This window comes from Mesoplodon densirostris, chromosome 9, assembly GCF_025265405.1.
Source record: "Mesoplodon densirostris isolate mMesDen1 chromosome 9, mMesDen1 primary haplotype, whole genome shotgun sequence".
In the NCBI taxonomy this organism is placed as follows: domain Eukaryota; kingdom Metazoa; phylum Chordata; class Mammalia; order Artiodactyla; family Ziphiidae; genus Mesoplodon; species Mesoplodon densirostris.
In genome coordinates, this window is record NC_082669.1 from 95,640,869 (window position 1) to 95,665,299 (window position 24,431).

General features: G+C 41.5%; 2 protein-coding genes across 3 annotated transcripts in view; one reads left to right on the top strand and one right to left on the bottom strand.

Annotated features, from left to right (window-relative positions):
• Positions 1 to 14,353: 14,353 nt before the first annotated feature.
• LOC132495705 (ADP-ribosylation factor 1-like) lies at positions 14,354 to 19,323 on the bottom strand. Of its 2 annotated transcripts, none has more exons than XM_060107623.1 (2): positions 19,211 to 19,323; positions 14,354 to 16,155 (listed from the first exon to the last, which is right to left on the bottom strand). In XM_060107623.1, exons 1-2 carry the CDS (start codon positions 19,213 to 19,215, stop codon positions 15,519 to 15,521), a joined length of 642 nt encoding a protein of 213 aa, XP_059963606.1. In that variant the 5' UTR covers positions 19,216 to 19,323; the 3' UTR covers positions 14,354 to 15,518. The 2 variants fall into 2 exon arrangements, with proteins under 2 accessions (XP_059963606.1, XP_059963607.1); XM_060107624.1 differs by having other exon boundaries at positions 19,165 to 19,323.
• Positions 19,324 to 19,592: 269 nt separating this feature from the next.
• The window catches only part of BPGM (bisphosphoglycerate mutase), a 39,016-nt gene continuing 34,177 nt past the window's right edge, over positions 19,593 to 24,431 (top strand). The window contains exon 1 of the mRNA XM_060108429.1: positions 19,593 to 19,684. The gene's annotated coding sequence lies outside the window, so the exon portion shown is untranslated. The remainder of the gene's footprint in view (positions 19,685 to 24,431) is intronic.

Genomic DNA, 24,431 nt, shown 5'->3' on the forward strand with positions numbered 1-24,431 from the left:
GGAGAGGGAGCTTTAAGACACACAGAGACACAGGGAAGGAGGCATTTTGAAGATGGAGGCAGAGGCTGGAGTGCTGCATCTATAAGGGCCAAGGATTGCTGGTAATTACCAGAAGCTAGGGGAGAGGCATGGAACAGATTCTCCCTCAGTGTCTTCAGAAGGAATCAATCCTGCTGACACCTTGATTTTCAGACTTCTGGCGTCCTGAACTGTGAGAGAATAAATTTCTGTTGTTTTAAGCCACGCCTGTGGTAACTTGTTATGGTAGCCCTAGGAAAACAATACAGGGAGTGAACTCATAGTCTAGTAAAGTGAAGAATACATGGTTAGGAAAACCACAAGGAAGCATTCCTGGGACCATAGAAGGAGGCTGGGATCACCTGAAGTTCTTAAAACCTTGTGGCATTTCCCTTAGATTCCTTCTAGAAGAGTATGGCTCCTCCTCCAGAAATCATGTTTCCGGATAGTCTGGAAAACCTGCAGTTATTCTGAGTCCATTGTCCCATTTCCATGAAAGTGTTTGCAAATATTTTGCTCCCCAGGAAGTCCTACCCTTATGATTTAATCAGCCTGATTCTGCAGTCCTGAAATTTCTGCTTGCAGCAGGGCTGAGCTGAGACCATCCTTGAGGAGGGCAGCCTCCCAGACACTTGTCTCTCCCTGGATTCCTGACTTGTGTCATCTGGAATGAAAAGAAATAACAGCCAGCACTGCACTTTGATGTACTGGTGCTTTTATTCATTCTCTTCTCTGCCTTAAGTGCTCTTACTCCACTTAGGGAGGCCCTGCTCACCCTTTGAGACTTGCCCAAATGCCTTCTGCTCTGTGAAGGCCACCCTGGAACCACGGAATTGTTTTCTTCAACATTCCCACAGAACTTGTGCACTTCTGTTGAAGGACTTATTAAATTTTATTATAGCTTATATATTTGTCTTACCTGAAACACTCCAGAGGAAGTGTTATTCATGTCTGAATCACCAGCACTTAGTCTAGAAGCTAGCTCAATAGATGTTTTTGGTATAAACTAAGGAAAGCAATATCTTAGAAAACGTACAGTAACCAAACTCAGGAGTTTCCTGAAAACATACAACTCCTTTTATTTAACTTCATCTATTTTGGATTTCAAGCCATTGGAATTTGGAAAAAGGAACAAAGTAACATAGAAATTAGTGTGTCCTCTATGAGTAAAGAGTTCAGTATTTGCTGTTATGGTCAGAGAACTTCTCTCCAGGAGATGAAAAGGGAAATGTCACCCCCAGCACTGCAAGCTTCTTGAACACGAGGGAGGGAGAGTCTTCCTATTTTGGATTAAAATTTAGCAAAGGCTTTCCAGAATTAGCCACCGAAGAAGCACTCTGAGCCATCTTTCCTTTATCTGGTCACTGAAGAAAGCTAAAATGTTTACCACAGATGGTGTTCAAAGTGATGTTATCACTCCATGGTCTATCCAAATGCCTTCTCCCATCATATTTGGTTTGGAGTTTTACCTGGAGTTTTATATATTTGAAAATATTCAGAATGAATCCTCAGTTGCAAAAGAAAAATGGGCTGTGCTCTAAGCTTATATGTGAATATGCTCCATAGAAAAGATGAAAACATCCAAGTGAACAGAAGCTGAGGGCATAAATAAAAGAGAAGGTTTGGATAGGTAAGTATGTGTGTTCCCATGGGAACATACAGCTGCTGCCAACAAAAACCATGGGGAAAGCCTACAGACTCTTCCTATGATTCAGGCTAAAAACAAATTTGTAAAGAAGTTAAAATACATGTGAATCATTTCCTTTTTCATCCACCACAATCATTACTATCAAGTCAAAAGCTGTCCTAGCATCCTAAGGAAAACCAGCCTGTTGTGACAACTGGAGATGTTTGCACTAAATAATCTCCCCATCAAGAAATCCAACAGCTTCTAATATCCACCACATAACATCGAAATGGCCTTCACCTATTAAGACCCACATGATCTGGCAGTACAATCTCTAACCCACTTAAGTCATGACTGCTTCCCCATTTTGATCAAGATGGTCTCCTCACTACCCCCTATAGACTACCGCATGTACGATGTTTATTCATAACTCCAAACTTTACTCATACTGTCTCCCAGTGCATTTTCCTTTTTCTTTATTCAAACCAACTTATTCAAGTCCAGTCCCAGTATCATCTGATCTACATGGTTTGTCATGACTGCAAACTATATTGGTATCTCTCTACTCTGAATTTCTATACTGTCCCTCGACAGCTAGAATCCCAAGCTAATGTTTCGTTTGAAATTAACTTATTTATAAACACTCACTGGCTTCACACACTGTGCTGGGAGCATAATGGAGATTTCTTGCAGATCTTCTAGCTGTTTTCTTTGCTGGGCTCCCCATTTTAAACAATTCTTTCCTTCCCAAAGATGACCAAGATAACTAAGGACTTTTTGCTCCTTTTCAATCCTATGCAAGGGAAGCACTTTTTCCCCTCTCCTTGGGCTAAGAAAGATTAGCAGATACTAACCTGGTGAGAGCTGTTAGAATCTTCAACTTTAACCCCTTCCAAATTGAATAAACCTCAGTTAAAGTACAAATTAGTCACTAATTAAGGAAAGCCTGTGTAGATAAGAAAGTATTCATTTTGGATCCTTTGACCTCTTTTTGGCTCTCCAGACTGTGGAATCACAAACAGGGATATTCAGTGGGATGTGCTGATTCTCAGCCCAGGATTCAGAATGAGAGTTAATTCTTCTGGGATCTGAACCTTGCAAGAAAAAAAAAATGGACAAGGCTAGATTCAGGTTTCAAGTCTGGCAATCCCAGTTTAGTCATGAACAGATAATGGAACCTCCATAACAATAACATTTGCTTAATATCTGAAACCTCCAAATGCCTCTACTTCTAGGGCAATATCATCTCTGTAATAAGAAACTTTCTAGATGCCAAGAAATTTAGCCTATTTTGAAAAGTCACTAGTTCACCTGTGATGAATGAGAGGCAAACTGAGACCAAAATTCTCCCTTTAACTGAACAAATTGTAGCCTGCCTTTGAGTGACTTTCCTGTGGTTTACCTGCTGTGGTAGATTATTGTCAAAAATATTTACACCTTCTCCCTTTCACCCCTTGACCTTGGGCTTGGCTGTATGACTTGCTTTGGCAGATGTGACATAAACAGGGGCTTGAAATGTGCTTGAGTGGTTGGGCTTGCCTTTTGTACCTCTGTCTTCACCATAAGAAGAGCATGTCTTAATTAGTCATCCATCTACGGAGGGTGAAGAGCCACTGCCCAGCTGACCTGCAGTTTGTGAGATTGATTATTATTCTAAGGTACTGAGCTTTGGGATGGTTTGTCACACAGAATTTGGGGGGCCATAGCTAACTGATATACATACCAATAGCTACACAAATGACCAGATTTTCCCCAATTCTGTTTCAGTTTCCAGAAAATACCATTCTTGACCCTAAAAGATGCAAGTATATTTTTCTGTGAGCTTCTAGATCAAATGGCACAGTGTGCTTCAGACAAACATGTCTATTTTTCTTCTTTTTTTTTTTTTTCTAAATTTCTGACATCGTTTCCCTCTGAGCATTGGGAGTGCTCAGAGGGAGATGTGATGTCTCTGTTTGCACAGGTACTTATTTGATTCCAGGGTCAGAGAAATGATTGTGATCCCTAAATCTGTCACTGTGTGACAGTCCCTAAATCTGTCAGATTAGGGACAGATCCCTAAATCTGTCAGACTGCTGAAAACGTGAAGGTCGGAGGCTACGTTAGCCAGGGGCTCAACAAGAAATAGAGAGCATACCCAACTTTATTGTGTGAAGAACCATTTATAGAGATATAGGCAGAGTTAGAGAAGCCAGCGAGGGATGTTGAGACTCCCCCAGAGACTAGGGACAGAGGGGGCTGTTGTAATCCCCAGCCTGAACAGCAGGGGAAGTCAACCCTATTTCCAGAGCCTGGTTGACAGCTGGAGTCAAGAGGGGACTGCCCAACCCAAGCACAGCTGTAGCTCTGGTGATGAGGCCTCTGATAGAACCCCACTGAGGCAGTGAGTGAGTGGGAGGGAAGAAACACCCTGGCATCTCTCTCCTCCCACAATCTGGTGGTGCCTCGCACTGCTCAGAGGGTGACACAGTTCACAGAGGCCAGCCGCCCAGTACAAAGAACAGAGGAGAACAGAGAATGGATCTGGGGAGGATCAAAGAATAACCAGAATAGATGTTTATTAACGCCTGCCCCAGTTTCCTCTGGAAAGAAAACATGGGTGGGGAAGGGAGGATGAGAAGGTGTTATGTTTACAAGGATACTGGTTACAGAAAGCTTACAAAGTCTTTCATTGTGAACTGATGAGCAAAGAGATGGAGAATTAGAAAATCTGGGACTGGACCAGTAGGTATCTTTGCACTGCACTATGTTGACTCAAGGATTTCTTTGAAAGTATCATGACACAAACCTGTGGCACTAGGAGTTTTTTTCCCTTCTTCTTCATATAAACCATAGAGTATATTTAATTCAATTAAACATGAAATTAGAATAAGGTTCAGTCCTTATCAGGTAGCAATTACACTGTTAAAAAAAACAGTGAAATTAGTATTAAATTACCTGGAAGACAATTATTTGAAGCAGGCTACGGAACTAAGCTTCAGGCCTGAATCTCTGGATTTGGGATTGGGATTGAAGAAGAAATATTTTAATGGCTGGGAAGTAAAATTTATCTAGGTGCTAGAAGACTTCTAGCATCTTGGGCCATGGGACCCTGATGTTGTTTCAATTTTGTGATACTCTTACGATTCTTGACCTATAAAAATATTAAGTGGAGCTGTTTACCAAACTTAACTCATGGCACATCCATAAACCTAAACTTGCCAGAATATTTTAGTTGTCGTTGTGTTCATGTTTTTGAAGGAAGAGTGTGTGGAGGGCAAAGAATGCTGAGGACTCCTGGGTCCACACATACATACATGCGTCAGCCATATCTCTTCCTTCAGCAAAATTATCCTCACTTTCCATTTTTGTTTCCAAAAATGGGCAAAGGTGAGTAAAACCAAAACACCAATACATTAAGAATGTCTTTTATTATACACAGAAGTATCTTAATATGCTGAGAAATAATATACATTATACGAATTTGCTTTGAGAAAGCAAGTAGCTAACTATCCATCTGAACTCAAATATGTGGGACAGACTTCCTTGGTTTGGGGATTATTCCTTAAACTCCATCTTTACCTGAGAAGAATTCTCTAACAATAATACTTCAGGGATAACACCAGGTAAACTCGAAGCGAATTCTAGGTCTTTAGGATTGCTGGATGTGAAATGAAGCATTTAAACTGTTAGAAGATTTATTAACAGTATGTTCATTCTTTATTTATTTGGCTGTGTTGGGTCTTCGTTGCTGCGCGCGGGCTTTCGTTAGTTGTGGCGAGCAGGGGCTGCTCTTTCATTGCGGTGCGTGGGCTTCTCATTGCGGTGGCTTCTCCTGATGCAGAGCACGGGCTCTAGGGCACGCGGGCTTCAGTAGTTATGGCTCGCGGGCTCTAGAGTGCAGGCTCAGTAGTTGTGGCACACGGGCTTAGTTGCTCCATGGCATGTGGAATCTTCCCGGACCAGGGCTCGAACCCGTGTCTCCTGAATTGGCAGGCAGATTCTTAATCACTGCGTCACCAGGGAAGTCCCAATATGTTCATTCTAATATTATTTTATTAGTTTGCTTGATATTAAACTAGCCTAGAATAGGTTTCTCCAGAACAAACCCTGAGACTAGGATTGAGGCTAGTTTATTTGGAAGATGATCTCCAGAAGCATTGGTAGGGGAGGGGGCAGTGAGCCAGGGAAGGGAAGGTAGCCAGAGAAGGATGCATTCACAAGTATGTTACTACCATGGGGAACTGGGGCTCATTTCTATTGTGCAACCCTGGGAGGTGGTGGAGAGCACACCTGAGAATTGTCCCACCCCAAGGATGAGAAAGATGGAGAATTTAGCTACTAACTCCCATCTGTCAGGGGACTTCCCTAGTGGTCCAGTGGCTAAGACTCTGCACTCCCAATGCAGGGGGCCTGGGTTCTATCCCTGGTCGGGGAACTAGATCCCACATGCCTTAACTAAAAGATCCCACATTCTGCAACTAAGACCCGACACAGCCAAATAAATTAATTTTTTTTAAAAAAAGAAAAAACATTCAGAGTGCAGGTAATATCTATGATATTCACATTATTCCAAAGCATCAGAAAAGAAGGCATTTTCCCAATTCATCTTACAAGGTTAGAATAACCTCGGGACCAAAATCTTGCCAAGAGTCATTCAAAACTGTAGAACAGCCTCTTAAAAAATATAAACTAAAAATTATAAATAAAATATATAACAGGGCCTCCCTGGTGGCGCAGTGGTTGGGAGTCTGCCTGCCGATGCAGGGGACACGGGTTCGTGCCCCGGTCTGGGAGGATCCCATATGCCGCAGAGCGGCTGGGCCCGTGAGCCATGGCCGCTGAGCCTGCGTGTCTGGAGCCTGTGCTCCACAACGGGAGAGGCCACAACAGTGAGAGGCCTGCGTACCGCAAAAAAAAAAAAAAAAACTGATTCTAATGGCATATTTGTAAACCACAGTGCATCCAAATATGCTTTACTTCAGAAATTAAAAGATAGTTAAATACTAGAATATCTATAAAGTAATCAACCAATGAATTTTATTAATAGAATAGAAGATTTTAAAAAGCAGAAGGTCAGGAGCCAGTCATTATAGCAGAAATCAGAGGCTGAAGAAGCAGCCAGGGGGGTCCAGTCAAAACAGGTGAAGAGGGTTATTCCAAGCAAACAACAGGGACAGTGAGAAAACTAAAGTATACGGATTGAGTCGGTAAATTAGACATTTGGTGATCTTTCCTGTTTTTTTTCTTTTTCCCTTAGGGGTCCTTCAACTACAACAGGAAGATCCTTCCTAGCACAAATAATTCAAGCTGTTTAGTATTCCCCATGAGGCTCCCATTGGTGTGCTACCCATACAGCTGGGATTTTTAAAAAATTAGTAATATCTAATAAAGTCACAGATTTCTTTGTGAAGTTGGCTGGTGATGAGAAGTCATATTAGCCCAGAGATTATACCCGTGAGATGTTAAGATCTCTAAGGAGAACTCAGTCGATCAACAGACATTTGGGTTAGATGTCGAGAGTGGGCTTTGGCTACAGGTGGCCCTGAGGAGGAAATCTGCCCTCGTCACTCACTCGGTGACCTTCAGTCATTTACTTCAACTCTCGGAGTCTATATTCCCATCTGTAAAATGGAGATAATGTGACGTATCTCTCAGGGTTGTTATGAGAATTAAATGAGATAATGAAAATGAAGAGGTTAGAACAAAGTCTGGCCCATAGTAAGGCATAGTAGCCCTTATCTTATATTGATTATTATTGTATTTGTTGAAACTGAGGCCAATCGCCAACCCCTTCATCGCACGTGCTTTCTCCTCTGATCACTGGAGAGCACATCAACATTGCCCTTCCCAAGTGAGAAATGCCCTTAAGTTCTGCAGCCTGAGACCTCAGAAATGCTCTGGTTAAGCCACTCTTCGTGAATTTTGTCAGAAGAGCAAACCAACCTTCTTGAAAGGCATTAGCAAAATATCTGCTTTCCTCCTGATATGTTAGTTCAGCAAGGAGTGGGCAGGATATAAGTTAGTGATTGAATATAAAATTATATATAAATATCGATATACACTAGGTTTCTGGCATTAGGAAGCAAGGTAATTTGAGGTATTAACTTTCTTTTTCTTTTATATTTTAGAAGAGTACTTCTTTGAAGTACTATTCTATACATATTTTCATTTTTTCCTCAAAATAACACTCTGAAGTACACAGGACAAAGTACATTTTACCTATTTAACTGGTGTGAAAATTGAGGCTCTGGAAAGTTTAGTGACTCATTCAAAGCCAAAGAGATATTTGGTGTCAGAATCTGAACTACCACCCAGATCTTAAGACATCACGTACAGGAATGCTATTTTGTTTCTTTCCCTCCCTCCGTCCTTCCCTTTTTATTTCCTTCCCTCCCTTCTTTTCTTCCTTTCTTCTTTTCTCTTCTTTCCCTTCCTCCAGCTCCTCCCCCTTTTTCTTCATCATGTAATATTTCACATATACATATGTCTGATCTAAATAAAATGAATGCCCATTGACCCACCATTCAGCTTAAAAAATATGATACTACCAATACTTCTGAAGCCCCATGCATTCCACCCCCTACTGTAATCACTATCCTGGATTTTGTAGTTATCGTTACCTTTTCTTTCCAGTTTTATCATCTTATCACTTACGCATCCCTACAAATATCTATATTGCTTTATTCTGCATATTGAAGAACTTCCTGTAAATGGAATCATACTGTCTGTATTCTTTTTGGCTAATATGCATCTGAGATTCATTCCTGTTGATGTGTATAGCTGTAGCTCATTTTCACTGCTTTAGAATATTCCATTGTATGAATATACTGCACTTTATTCATCTGTTCTCCTACTGATGGGCGTTTGGGTTGTTTTCAGTTATGTGTTATTCTAAACAAAACTGCAAACAACTCCAGTTGCACATGGGCAAGAGTTCTTCCAGTGAAATTACTGACTCATGGAATGTACCTACCAATGCTTTAGTGGCTAATGCCAAATTGTTTTCCAAACTGATTGTACCAATTCTCATAAGCATATGAATTCCAATTAGTCCCCATTTTCATCAACCTGGAATTGTGAGAAATCTTAGCCCATTTCACACTTTGTGCTCAGATCTTGGATTCTAAACACCACTCTCCAATAAAAGGAACCAGAGTTCCTTGGGGAAATAGTTGATTCCAGGGCCAAGGCAGGTAATATATAAGATAAGCCTAGAACATCTTTTGCCAGAAAGTAAGAACATGCTCCAAAAACAAAACAAAACACAGGGGCAAAAGTAACTCCTAAGTGCCAGAGCTGGAACAATTTGAGCAGCAAAACATATAATTATAGTATTAGATTATAATCCATAAATAAATGAGTCCACACTGATAAAAATAATAAATGAAATAAATGGTAGAGATGGGACAACTCTTCCTTATGGTAGAACTTGAATTAATACATGTAAAAGGAAAGAGAAAAATATAAAATCACCATGAAATACCATAATAATAACTGTTGTAGACAAATTGCATCAATAGATGATAAAATTAGTGGGTAAAAGTTTGAGGAGAAATAAAGTTTTATGACTTCAAAAGATCTCCCCCAACATACTTATTAATTACAAAGGGAAAGATGTAATTTTATGGTGGAGAAACTTGGCAGAAACCACGTTAACCAAGTGATCAGGGTTAATACCACCAATAATAAAACATATCAACATCATGAACCCTGTGATATGATGCAGTGAAGAGAACACAATATTTCATGGTGTTCTCACCTAAACCGCAGAACCTGAGTTCAATCATGAAAAAACATTAGGCAAACTCAAATTGAGAGACATTTGGCAAAATCATCTACACTCTTCAAGAATATCAAGGTCATGAAGCACAAGGAAGGACTGAGGAGTTATTGCAGACCTCAGAGCACCAAGGATAACTAACAACTAAATGCAATGTGAGATCCTAGATAAGATCCTGGAATAGAAAAGGGACATTAGTGGGAGATTAGTGGCAAAATTTGTATAAGGTCTTCAGTCTAGCTAGTAGTACTGTACCAATGTTAATTTCCTGATTCTGATGATTGTAGTATGCTTATGCCAGATGTTAACATTAGGGGAAGCTGGGTGAAGGATACATGAAACTCTGTACTATTCCGGCAACTTTTCTATCAGTCTAAATTTAGTTCAACATAAATTTTTCACCAGTCCAAAGTTGTAAAATTGGTAACTAAGTATGGAAAGAAATAGGTGTCATAAAGGTAGGAAGTAGAATATCAGCAGTATGCCTGATAAAGTTGTTGGATAATGTGGCTCAAGTATGAGGCAAGAATAAGCTTCTTAATACCATCCCCAGACCTAGACAGACTGACTATCCACCCAGACAGGCAGCACTAGACCCTGAGGTCTATCGGGCAAAGGCGGTGGCTTTACCGATAAGATCATTCATGCACTTTCTCTCTGAAACAAGCCAACTGCAGGAATCTGTCCACATGTGTGTTTCTAAAGCCAGTGCTCTTAAGAAAAAAAAAAACAGTTTGAGATATAATTTATATATCATAAAATTTACCCATTTTTAGCATATAATCCAAATGAGTTTCAGCGAGTTTAATACAATTGTGCAACTATCGCCACAATCCAGTTTTGGATTCTGGCTGGAAGTCTACTCATTTCTTAACATTGCTCAGACTTTACCTCTTCCATTATGTATCTATAATTCTCACATCCCTGCCAACTCTTCTCACCCCCAGCCCCTCCCCCCACACACTTAAGAACTCCCCCTCCCCCATCCAACCAAAACACCCTGTGAGTCCTCAATGATTGCACTTGCACATGTATTTGTTGGACCGTGATTCATAGTTCATGAGTTGGTTTCTCTCTTACTGGGCCATGCTCCTGGAGGACAAAGTTCATGTTTCATTTATCTTAATATCTCTTGCTCCTGGCACAGCTTATGGTAGGCATTAATAATATTGTTAATTCTCTTCCTTAATTCAATGAATAACTGGTTACTTTTTGGATTGATTTGCTGGTTGGGACCAGACCTGTGCATTTCTGAAGGTTTTACTTATTTTCTCCTTCTTCCTTTTCCTTTTCTTGTCCTCCTTTCTCACCCATTTTAGAGAAGGCAGAGAAGCAACAAAGCATAAAGAAATATATGTGTTTAGGCAAAGGGGAATATATATATATATATAAATATAAATATAAATATATATTGGATAAAAAATGAAATATTTACCATAATATTTTGTTAAAAGTTGGTCCGTTATTAATATTTTGCCTAATATAACTGACTTTGAATCTGAGAACATAGGTTCTTTCCTAATGGTCCTAAAAATAATTTTCAACAGTAGGGAAGTTTTAGCAAGCTATAGATGCTTGGCCTTTATATAATTGCTTCAAGTTTCGAAGGTGAAGAAATGTAGGTCATTTGGCATTGCAGTTCTCTGTTTCAGCTGTCACTGAATAATCATGGATCACAGCAACCCGAGTTTCAGCCCATCATCTCTCCAAGAACCATCAGGTGTTAGAGCCCCTGCCATTACTCGTAAGTCTAATAATAGTCTACAGAACACCACATATGAGAATAGCCTTTCTTGCTAATTTTTATATCCTGTGGCTACCGACAGGAGACTTACCTGTTCCTCTTATCTGACCTCACAGAGAGATGATGGCAGAGACTAATTAGGAGACTCAACTGGCATAAAGAGACCAACACTCCAGTGGCCGGAAGTCACTGATGGTTACCAAACTGGTAACAAATTCTGTATTCTCATTATTCTTTACTTGAAAACTCACTAATAAGTGAAGGCAGTCAAACTATTTTCTAGATTTATTTAATAAGGATTCTGTAAGGATTTAAATGGGGAATATAAAGAACTTTGTCTCACTCAAGCTGGAGTAACAGTCTATAGGTAAAGTAGCTTCTCTCTTCTAGGTACAAAATAGTACCTAGAAGTAGCTAGAAATGACAGATCTCAAAGCTACCATAGAACAGTCTGGTAAAAAAATTCTGGGACCTCAGGTAGCCTCCAAAATGTTTATTATACATGGAAAAGATATTTTATATGACAGGGCTTAGTTTAGAAGCTGAAAATGATTTCATCTGTAAACATTATCTTTTGTCCGCTGCTGTGATTTTTTTATACTATTTTAGATTTCTTTAATTTATTTTTCCTTCTGTATTTTTTAAACCCCTTAGGCTTCATGTTATCTCAGCTCACTAGCACTTGTGGCCTGGCACCTGTTTTGACTACGTAATCATATGTCTTTCCCTACATAGTGCAGACCCTGAAGCCTTATCTGCTAGGACCAGCCTTGCGCTGCCCTAGGAGGGCCTCCCAGTTGCTTGCTGTATCTGTTTTTCCCCAGAAGAAAACAAGAGAAAATTAACAAGGTTGATTTTACTCTCTACGTAAGAAATTATATTGGGCCCTTAATCTATTGTTGAGACTATTGTTAAAGTTAAAATTTACTGAGCTCTTTCCATGTGTTAACTTATTTAAACAATATAGCTCTATGAGGTAGATAACCTTACCATGGCCCATTATACAACAGAAGAAATAAGGCAAGGGTGTTAAAAAAAAAATTTGCCCAAGATCATATGGTTAGTACTGGACTGGAACCCAGGCAGACTGGCCCTAAAGCCCACACTATTATCCCCTGTGCTACTGAATTTCCTTTGAACCTCCAAATCATGTTTTCCCCCTGCTGGACAACTAATCCCCAGGAACACACTTACATTAGAGATTCAGCCTGGGAATTAGGAAAATTGGGTTTTTATTCTGCGCTTTAACTACCTGGAAAGCAAGAGCATTCTAGGTAGGGAAAATGCTCGTGCCAAGGTCTAATGGCCATAGGGAAGAGGAAAGAAGGCCAGTCCCAGGGGCGGTGGGAAGCTACTGCAGTGTTTCAAGCTGGGGGAAGGAGGGGATTAGCTGTACCGTGATCACAAAGATCACCCTGCCTGGCTAAAAGAGAGCAAAAGTGGATTCAGGAAGATTTGTTAGGAAGCTACTGAGAAAATCCATGCAAGAGGTGATGATAGTTTGGGCTAGGGTGCTGGTATAGTATGGGAGGTGGGGCAGGGAAAAAAGGTATCTTCTTGGGACTTCCCTGGTGGTCCAGTGGTTAAGAATCTGCCTTCCAGTGTAGGGGACATGGGTTCGATCCCTGGTTGGGGAACTAAGATCCCACATGCCCGGGACAACTAACTATTGAGACTTTATGCTCTGGAGCCCCTGTGCCACAACTAGAGAGAAGCCTGCACGCCACAACAAAGATCCCGTGTGCTGCAACTAAGACCCAGCACAGCCAAATAAATAAATAAATAAATACTAAAAAAAAAAAAAAGAGAGAAAAGGTATCTTCTTGACTGAAACTGATCCTGATTAGATTATATAGAGAGCCTTTAACAAAACATTCCAGAAATTACACTTCCAAATATGTTACTGCCTTCAAAGTGTCACATTGGTAGGTTATATACCCATTTTAATGATGCTGCATGGCTCTAAGCAATTTTGTAAAGCCTCTTTTAGAAATTCCTTTAGAATCAGGTTATAACCAAACCAGAAAAACAGACTTATTGCTCTCTATGTAGTCATACTTTATAAATCCCAAAAGCTAAGGAACTATGTGTAACATTGTTAACTTTATGCAGGCTTTATGAGAACTTCCTTTTATGAGTTTGACCTTCCAAGGCATATAGTGAGGACACTTTAGTAAGAAAACTAGCAAATGTGTATGTGGGGGGGAACAAAAGCTAAGTTGTCTGATTCTTTATCAAAGAATGATGATATATTCTTTTGGCAAAGAGGGAGCCAACTTGGGAAATCCAGAGGCAGAAGAAATCCTTGGACAGTCAGGAGGGAATTTTTTTTTTAAGGGAGCAGATAACCAATAAATCTTAGGAGACTGACAACAAATTTCTCACAGAAAAAATAAAAAAGAATGAAGTTATAGCCAGCGGTTTTTAGAAGAAGTAGGAAGCATGGTGGGGAAAGTGCAAATTTCAGAACGAAGTCAAACTCGGGACTCTAATTAGCTGTGCAGGTTTGCAGATTGTCTCTGTGCCTTACTTTCCTCATCTGTAAATTGGAGACACATATGCCAGGAGTTTTGTGAGGTTTTATTAATTGAGCCCTGATTTCCAAACCCTCCCTCAATTTCTTTCACCTCAATACCTTTTCTTCAGGTTGAAGAGCAGGAAACTCTGGGGGGAGCAGGGGTGAAGGGGCTACCCTACAGGAGCTTTCAGGCTTCCCTGGCTTCAGCTTTCTTAGCTCTGCAATTCCAGGGCACAGAGAAAAGAATGCCTGGAGACTTTATCAGCCTCTCTGCGGAGAAGGCCAGCAGCCAGTACCTTTGGTTCAACAGACATTCCCAGAGCACCCTGTCATTTAAGGAAAGCAGCAGCCCATTTACGTCCCTGAATCTTTGAAAGAAAGTGAAACAACCTCAATGCCCAAGAGTAGGAAACTGGTTGAATTGTGAGACATAATACCCAAAGGCACAGTCACCTGATGGAATTTTAATCGAAGAATATTAAATGATATGAGGAGATGTTCATAATGAATTAAGTAAATATTGCCATGAACAAGTATATATACTACAGATTCCTGTCTTTTTAAAATAATTGATTTATAGGAAAAAAAATAGAAGGAAATAAAAATTAACAATAAATTCTAAGTGGTAGGAATGTGGGTGTTTAAAAGTTTTTCTTTTCTAAGCCTTATGCAATAAACATAATATTTTTTTAATAGTTAAGAGATTTTATTCTAATAGCTGTAATTACAGTGCTTGTTTGTCGAAATGAAAACTGAAAACAAGTATACAAAACAGTTGATTACTAATTGTGTATTGAAAGCAGTAAGAGGTTCCACGACACCAAATAAACCAGTTCTGAGGTTTTCCCCAAAAAAGTTTAACAGCTCGAGCTTCTTCAGTGTTTATCAAAATACAAAAGAAAAAAGTAGAGGTTATCATTTTTCGATGGCAAATCTGACCCTTGCAGGCTGAGGGAGTGAAAGCACACGTAGACAGGGGCTCCGAGGGGCTGGGGCTCAAGGATGACCACCCGCGCTCCTGCTGGTGAGACCCCAGAGAGCCCGGAGCAGGCAAGCAAGGGGACTGCAGGGCTCCCGCTCAGACCAGAGCGTTCCAACCAAAGTGCCCATGCTGACCCAAGAAAAGGCTGGGGTTCCTCCAAGGGGTCTGAGAGCAGTGGATGCAGCCTCCAGCCCATCTCCTGGGCAGCCATGTAAGCACAGATACAAGCACAAACGCTATGGGGTGTGGGATGACCCAAGACAGAGCAAATCACAGGGACCCTATTGTGACCATGCAGAATGGATCATAGCTGGTTCTGCCCCGTTTCACGTTCCCAATGGGAAACAGACCACTGGTGGACTGGACTCAGGCCATTACTGCAGAACCTACACTAGGCACATTTCTCCCTTCTGTGTCTTCAAGTGTTCTCCTTATCTTATATTTGTAACTATTTTAAAAAATGCACTGAGTTTGGGTTAAAAACCGACCACCAAAATGGATCTCAACAAAGATGTAAAGCCCAGAAGAGGAACATCAGGCTTTTCTGACACACTGACTCCTGGATGACCCGTGTGCCTAAAATCCCTTCTCAGTACTAAACAGTGGGTTGATTTTCTTTTTACAATAAAAAAAGCTGAGTAATATTGCACAGGAGTACCAGAAACTGCCTCATTGGAAACAAAAACTATTTACATTAGATAAAAACCCAGTTGCAGGCTGCGTCTGTACATTTAGAGCATGGTGAAGCACACTGTGACCGACCATGGAGACAGCTTCTGGCACTCACACCCCAGGGGCACGTTTGCCACATGAGAGTAAAGAGAGGGTAGAAAGAGGGAGTGAGAGGGGAGGAGAGAAGAGTACCACTCACTTCTGGTTCCGGAGCTGATTGGACAGCCAGTCCAGTCCCTCATAGAGCCTGTCCCCGCTGGTGGCACAGGTGGCCTGAATGTACCAGTTCCTGTGGCGCAGAGAGTGCAGACCCAGCTTGTCCGTGACCTCAGCTGCATTCACGGCATTGGGGAGGTCCTGTTTGTTAGCAAACACGAGCAGAACGGCGTCCCTGAGCTCGTCTTCTGCCAGCAGCCACCTAAGCTCCGCTCGAGCCTCATTCACACGCTCTCTGTCATTGCCGTCAACCACGAAGATGAGACCTTGTGTGTTCTGGAAGTCGTGGCGCCACAGAGGCCGGATCTTGTCCTGGCCGCCCACGTCCCACACAGTGAAGCTGATGTTCTTGTATTCCACGGTTTCCACGTTGAAGCCTATAGTGGGAATGGTGGTCACGATTTCACCCAGCTTCAGTTTGTACAGGATGGTGGTCTTTCCCGCAGCATCTAGGCCCACCATGAGAATGCACATTTCTTTTTTGCCAAAAAGGCCCTTGAAGAGGTTTGCAAAGATATTCCCCATGCTGTAGACTGGTGGGAGCAACACTGGCCAGAGAAACCCTCGGCGGCCGCGGCGCAGCTGCTGGTCGGAGGCAGGCGTTGGTTTTGCTCCCCTAATATTTTTAATATAAAGTATAATACATAACTCTGATATAGCATTTGAAAAACAACTCCACAGGGAGAAATTGACAACCTTGTTCACCCCATGATGCTCCACGTTGTACAGTAGGGAAATTTCATATAGTTCAGACTTCCCAATACCAGAGGCTCCCAGCCCCGCAGTGCATCTGTACTCTCTTTGGCATTCACATCTTGACAGTCACCTCTCTGGGTGGCAGCAAGATAACTAAGGAAATTCCTGTCCTGTAATCTCTGCAGGAGGCCAGGTCTCCATGTGAGTAGAGAGCAGGGGAAGGGGAGGAAAGCACAAGGCCCAGACTTTCTTGAGTTCTTAAAACAAGAGTACGTGTAAGTAGTTAAAACACTTTACATTTATCATTACTGTAATTGTTAAGAATAACTACCAGTTACTGAACACTTTCCTTGTGCCAGGTACATCCTGCATTATCTCATTTAATTTTCACAATGGCCACTTAGGTATTATCCCTATTTCACAGATAAAGACACAGGCTGAGGTCAGACAACGTGCCTAAGTTCCCAGTGCAAGGAAGTAGCAGACGTAAGGTGCTTCACAGATTGCAAAACTATTTCAAAATGGCCTCAGTTACTCTTTGCACTACTCTGTGAGATGAGCATTCTGTTTTAACTTGTAAAACGAAGGGACAGGTGGCTTCAAAGTCTCTTCTAAGGTTCTACATGGCTGATCCCAAAGGGCGTTTCCAGTTTTGGGTTTCAGTAGAGGGGTCGTGTACTGAATAGGTCAATGGTGGGAGCCAAACACTTCAGGCCTGTTACACTAGATTACGGGGAGCAGATTTTTTTATTATTTATTTATTTATTTATTTATTTTTCTTTTTGCAGTATGCGGGCCTCTCACTGTTGTGGCCTCTCCCGTTGCGGAGCACAGGCTCCGGATGCGCAGGCCCAGCGGCCATGGCTCACGGGCCCAGCCGCTCCGCGGCATATGGGATCCTCCCAGACCGGGGCACGAACCCGTATCCCCTGCATCGGCAGGCGGACTCTCAACCACTGCGCCACCAGGGAGGCCCGGGAGCAGATTTTAATCTGACCCTGAAAGAAGGTAGCGTGTGGTGGGAGACTAGATACTAGCAGCAAACAACCAGATCATGACGATAAGATTGTCAAGGAGACAATCTGTAAAGGGGATATAGGATCAACTACTTTCTGGAGTTTGCTGGAGGGAAGGAGAGAGCCAAGGCAGAATAGCCTAGGTCTCTGGATGATGTTTTGATGCATGGTGGACCAGCTCAACCCCACCTGCAAAGGCCCTGTGTAAATAGCTGTGAAATTTAGGCCCAGTACGTAGGCTTTCATAAAATTGTATTTTATTCAGGTCCTGAATAAGACAATCTGCTATTAATCCTTAAAGTACTCTATGTGTTAATATTGACTTTTTGAAACACTCACATAACAGAAAGAAAGACAACATGGCTATACTACTTTACTGCATTTTCATTTCTTATTTGGATGAAAGTGGGACTACACCAAAAGTTGTCTGAAGTAGTGAACTGGGACCCTGAGTTATTTTCATACTATCTATACTGTTTGCTACATCAGAAGTAAATTTTCATGACTGGTCTCAATGGAAATAAATTTTCAAATTAGTAATCTTGACTTAAAAACATATTGCTTTTGTGTGTGTGTGTTAGGGGGGAGCAAGAGGCAGCAGGAGAGGAAGCATTTTCCCCAGAATAATGAATTAGCAACCTTGGATCCTTGCCCAGGCTCTGTCCCCAACCAGCTAAGTAATTCTGAATAAACTTCTTAAATTTCAGATTCCTCACCTGTACAAGGAGATTCTAAAAGGCAAGTGATGTTTGATGTTGTTAATGTTCTATGTGACAAACCAGCATTCCACAGGTATACATAACAGTAAAACAAAATCCAGTGAGCCCTTAAGTCCAGATAAGTATCCCTAAATGCTATAAGACTGACACTTGTCTTTATCCTGTCTTTATCCTCCAGAGTATGGATGGTGGGCACTCTAAGTAGGAAGCTTTGATGTTACACTAGCAGAAAAGGTTTCCCCTCACTTTGTCCTCACCTGGTACAGAGAAAAGGAAGAAGAAGTGGGTAAGAGTATAGGATTTGGAATCTGCACTCCTGGGAGTCAAGACCGGAAGCCGCCTCCTCCAGTTGCTCTGACCTGACCTCTAGTTAATCCCGTACAAGTTTAATTTGACTGTCCCTAGATGGTGCCTATCACCTGCTGGGATCTGTCAGGCCTTGCATTTGTGCTCTCCCAGAAGTAAGGGTCTGTTCTTTGACATCCTAGGAGGAATTGTCATGCTCTAAGAAGGATAAAGGAGATACAGAACTAACTACCAATGTTTACATCTTAACGAATTCAATACATAATGTATCACAGGGTTAAAAATGTGGAAATTAGCTTTTCAAATTTATGTTTAATTATTCTGAGGACCTGCTTGGCCATCACGTATCTACTGGACTTGTTATGAGGATGAAATAGGAAAAACTCAAGAGGGGATACTAAACACTAGGTAGGACAGTTTTTAGAAATCAAGAAGCAGAATTTCTCATGTGGTCAGGCAAACAAACCAATCCTTATTATTTTCACGCCCACCCAAAGGTTCTGACATTTTATGCTTCAAAGGCTTGTGTGGTAGTTCAATCCTACTTGAAGAAGCTTACAAGGCCCTGTGCCGAGCTTCGAGTATTTTCATAGATTTCTCTTGTTCAGTAACTGTGGCCCCCCAATTTATCATTCTCATTTCACTCCATCCTCTCTTCGTCTGTCCTATAAGCTTTTAGTGCCTTCCATGTTCACTGTTCTTCCCCCAACCAAAATAATCTCAGGGGATTGCCTACGGGGAAATCCCTATAAAAGTATCAACACTAGGAGAGAGTGAGGACGAATTACTGCCCATAAATCGGGCACTTTAAAGGCTTTTGCTTTAATCATCGTTTAGGACTTAAAACCATGAGGAAAGCAGGAGCTTTCCTCCGCGAGGAGTGCCCACCTTCATCCGCAGGCTGCAGTTTACCAAGAGTAAAGGAAGGCATCACCTCATCACTTCCAAGATCCCGTCGACCCTTCTCTACATTGGCAGGTATTTCCTTCACGACGCCAAACACTTTCTAACACCTCGACCGCTTAAGAGCTCCTGAAGTTTTCCAATTGCCTTGGCGACGCTCCCGGCTTTGTTTTTCTACTTCCCTAGGCAGAAGCCCGCCCACTAGCGTCAAAGCTAGCTCCTCACTGGCCTGAAAGTGTGCTCGTCTCCTCAGCGAGCCATTCAGAGCCTTCCTTTCTACGCCGGGGATTTGAAAAACGGAAAAGACCTCGACCTGTTCCTGGGAGTAGGGTGGGGCTGTGAATGAATGACAGCTTGACCCTCCAATAGTAAGAGCCATAGGACCTGCCCCTTCTGGCTCCGGGGCTAGAAAAGAGAGTCGATGCCGGCAGCCGTGATGAGTCTTGGGAGGTACTGGCTGCTCGGCGGTTCTGAGGAGCGGCTGCTGCTGGTGGCCTTTTTGCAGGTGAGTGGTTTTGTTTTGGAATATTGCGGTTGCGAACGTTTCCATTTCTCAATGATGTGGTGGTTTATTTTGGCGTGCGGGAGGGCCAGTTCCTTTCCTCCCCGGGTTCAGTCTTTGATGGGAGTCTGGCACTCGCGCGTCCACCCCTCAAGCTCCGACCCTCACTTATCCCCCAGGTCCCGCTCAGCTGTCCCTTTGTCAGAATAAGCCTCTCTGGTCTGACAGCCGAAAGGAGGATTCCGCTTGGTAGAGGTACCTTGACGGCAAGAATAAACAGGAGTTGAAGGGAGTGATGAACTCAACTCCCCTGGACGTCTGAGGCACGGGGTGACAGAGCTCCGTCAATAGTAGGGCTCCGACTGGAAGGGAGCTCGGTGTGTTTTCAGGGCTGTGCCACTATATTGAGGGCCATGACAGACCTGGCCCTAAAAGTCTCAGTAGACAGAAAAAACTTGAACGTCATGAAAGGAGAAAGGTGAATATCTGCAATGGTTTCATGGAGGGTTCTAGTCTGGAGCTAAATCACAGGTTCTTCGAACCACTACAAATGAAAAAATAAGTGTATTTCTTCTCCTTTCGAAGGGATGGGGGCCGTATTACTGGAGAAGGACAATAGAAATGTGTAATGGAAGTGAAGTTCACAGTTACGTTTTAAGGATAATTGGTTGTTAGTTAACTTGTAACTCTCATTCCCGTACCACCTCCCTTCCAAATTATGGAGGCTTTATAGCTTGTGAGTGGTACCAGAATGTTAACTGACTGAATGCACACTTTTGGGGAAAAAAATCAAATGCTATCTTTCACCAGTAGCTACTAGAGTTTTCTATAATGAAAGCAGAACACATGTCATTTTGTCTTTTATTTTAAAACTGTCTTCCCTGAGGCCAGGGGACTAGGTTTGATCCATCCTTGTGTTCCTGTAGCACCTCACACACCACAGATGCTACTCAATTGTGGTGGGGTTGAGAGAAGCGTAATTCAAACAAATGGTGTCGTGGAAGGAGCTCTGAGTTGGCAGTCAAGACACCTGGGTTTTCGTCTTGAAGCTATTTGTGTGATCTTAAATCATTTCAGTTTTCTGGCTCTTCATTTTCGCATCTTTAAAAAGTGGATGTCGCATTGGATTATTTCCAAGGTCCATGCCTGTGTTCAAAGTCTGTTTTAAACTAAAGATCCTTAGACGTTTTCCACCACAAGTACATCCGCAAAATCTCATTGCAGTAAATTCCTAACCAGTCTGTTAGCAAATAAAAGTTCCCAGCTACAAGAGTAGTACCTGTTCTTTTGTGTCCATATTTAAACCAAACCAAGTGGATCATTGTAGAAAATGTGGCCGCTGTCCAGAATGAACATTGTACAGAAGTATAATGTGGCGGAAAACGTCATCCTCTATTCCACCACTCAGAGGCAACCCCTGTTGGTGTCCGGTTAGATCTTTCAGTCTCTCTTCCTCTTTTGCCTCCTATGGTTGGTTGAAATTAAGTGGCACGTTTCATTTTAAGTAATGACATCTAAATTCAGCCATGCCTTCATCTTTGTGTGTCTGGTGCCTAGAGCACAGAGGACACGCCAGTGTCTGAACTGTTAGGTCACTTGAACACCCTTGGAATGAAATCTGGTGTGAAGGGATATTTATATGGGGAAATAGGACTAAAAGTATCACTTAATAACAAAACTCTTTAACTGAAACTTGGCCACAAATATGGATAAAATATAGTTTATAAAATGTAAAATAAATGTTAGTCACTTCACTAAAGCATTTGGATTGTAGAATATTGCTTAGTATTTGGTATGCTTCTAGGACTGTATCTTACTGGCAACGCCTCTTTCCTGAAACACACACACAACATTTGATTGCATTCCTACTTCCACTGTCTAATTTAACCTTTACTCCTTACTGCCACCCTCATTTTGCTTTATTCCCAGCTTTCGCTTCTGCTCATACCATCAGCAAGGCAGGATCACTCTCAAGGGCCTGAGGTCTGTGTCAGTCTTCATGTGTTAGTCAAAGTCGGCTCCATTCAACCCAGAATACCTCACACTCTTTGGTAGACTGCTTCACCATAATCTCATTTAGTCTTCTTCATAGCCCCTTGAGAATAGTAATTAGATAGGAAGGAGGTGTCATGAGTGGGTGTTGTGCACATCGGTGATGCCACGCAGGCTGGAACAGGCCACATGCCCCAGGCACACACATATGTCATTACACATGTGTGTCCCTTTCCTGTGAAGAGGGGTCTACCTGCTATGGTTTGTTACCTTTGTAACAAGTGGTTAATAGGTATAAAGTTGGAGAATGACAGGGTAATAGTGTCTGGAAAACACCTGTAAGTAATAGCATTTGCTCCTGGTAAAGAGTTGTTCTTATGATGCAAACACAAATGGAACAGTTACCATAAAGCTTTAGGAAAAGTAATAGATTATGGAACAATAGGTACTTTTGGATATAGTCATGTTTGAACTTTTCGTATTGAGCTGGGCTTGGGGAAAGGCATATTTTAAGACCCTAAGGAACTGAGCTCCAGATTTCATTTCCCTTAAGAACTGTTCCTTTTTAATCTATCAGAAACACAGTTAACCTCTCTTTTTCCTATCCTCACATCTAGCCAGCCTATCTTTATAGAGTTAGATCCCTAATGCAGTGGAGGTTAAGAGTTGTTCAAAGGTATGTAGTGAGGATTTGGACCAGGGAAAACATCCAAGTGGTCTAGGGTAGGATTTGAATTTTTAATATTTAAGGGTAAGCTTTGGCTCAAAGCAACTCTGGCTCTGCATGCCTTATTTTATATTACTTCAACGTTATATCATTGATCACATTTCTTACTCAGTTTTGGAAACAGAAAACAAACTAAGTGTTTAGACTGGACTTTATCCTATAATTTTCCCCACCTGTTCATGAGTTGCCATACTAGAGTCTTAGACATTATTATTTTTCAAACACCTAGGAAAGAAGGAAGCACTGTCCCAGGAGCATTGGTGTGGGAGAGAGGACGAGACTCAGTTACGGTGGGTGAGGGAGAGGTACATGAAATTATATGGTTTAATGAGGAGCAGCAGCAAGATTTTTAGCTCCATTTGTTGATACTACCTAGAGATTCTGGAAGTATTGTGGAAGTAACCTCAGTAAATGCAATGACCTGATATGTACCAGTCTCCTACCTACCTACCCACCCTCTCCATCCCTACCTTGCCAAAAGGATGCTAATCTTGAAACATAACTCGATTTTACGGTGACATTTATGGAAAGGATATTTTTTACCCTGTCGCCAATTTAGGTGGGAAAAAATGCATATATGTATATATATTTCAAAAGGTCTTTGAAAATATGAGTCACCTGCAAATTGTGTTTTCTTCAAGTCGCCTATTTGTTTCTTTTTTGCCAAGGCAATTCCATAGCACCCATTCCTGAGCAGGTATACATTCACCTGAAGTGTGAAGCATTTATAAAGATGTCTAATAAAAGTAATGCATGTCAAAATGACAGATTATATTTTTGAAGTTGGTTAACAAGATGAATAATTTTTTCCCTCTTCTATCTTGAACCCATTATTAAATAATTCGATGAAGCAAAATAAACTACTCAGACTGATTTAAATGTGCTCAGTACTGTCTTCTGTGAGGGATAAAAACTGTTATGAATGGGATTCCATTATTCAAGGCACTTGCAGTTCTGGCCAAGAATGGAAGCAGGTGATTTAATAATGTTGGGATTATCCCATGACAGGATGCTTAAAGGTTCAAAATGCTGATGTGATTAGTAGATCTGGTAATCCCAGCTAGGCCAGGGTTTGGCAAACTAAGGCCTTCTGACCCACTACCTGATTTTGTACAGCCCACAAACTATGAATGGTTTTTAATGGTTGAAATAAATCAAAGTATAACAATATTTCATGTGCATGAAAATTATATGAGATTCTAATTTCTTTGTCCATATGTAAAAGACAAAAAAAAGTTCCAATATGTTTATTGGAACACAGCCTTATTTGTTCATACATGCATTGTTTATGGCTGCTTTCAGCAGAATTGAGTAATTGTAACAGAGACCACATAGCCCACAAAGCCTAAAAATTTTACTCTTTGGCCTTTTACAGAAAAAGTTGCCCCCACCTGAGCTAAGCTGGGGTGTCTTTCACATCATCGCCTTTACCCCTTTTCAAGAGCCATTATGCTTGTCCAGGTCTTCATTAAATGTTACCAGAATGGTTGCAAGAGCCTCACAAGTATTCAAATCCCTGGTTTTCCCATCTTTCTTACTTGTAGGTGCTGCCTGATCCTCCAAAAATACACATTATTAACCCTTTAATGATGTCCCAATACTTACAGAAGAACCTGCGTTCTTTGGCACAAGGCCCTTTTTGGGGCCACTATTCCGTCTTATCTTTCTAGACTAGTCTCCCCCTACTTCCTTGTTATACCCTATACTTAGTTTAAGGTGATCATATAATTTTCCAGATGGGACCTTCAAGTGTGAAAGGGGCCCTATAATAAGTATGTTGGGAAAACAGGCCTAAAGCAAGACTGTTCTAGGCAAACCAGTTTGAATGGCTCACCATTTCTCCATAAACACTTATTCCCCTCACTGTTCCCTTAGGCTGGAATTCCTTTTCTTTTTTCTATAAATCTGAATCTTAAACATCCTGGAATTCCTTTTCTTTTTTCTATAAATCTGAATCTTAAACATCTTTTCAAATCCAGCTTAAATAGTGCCATGTCCATGAAGCATTATTCAAGAAAAAAATCTCTCCTT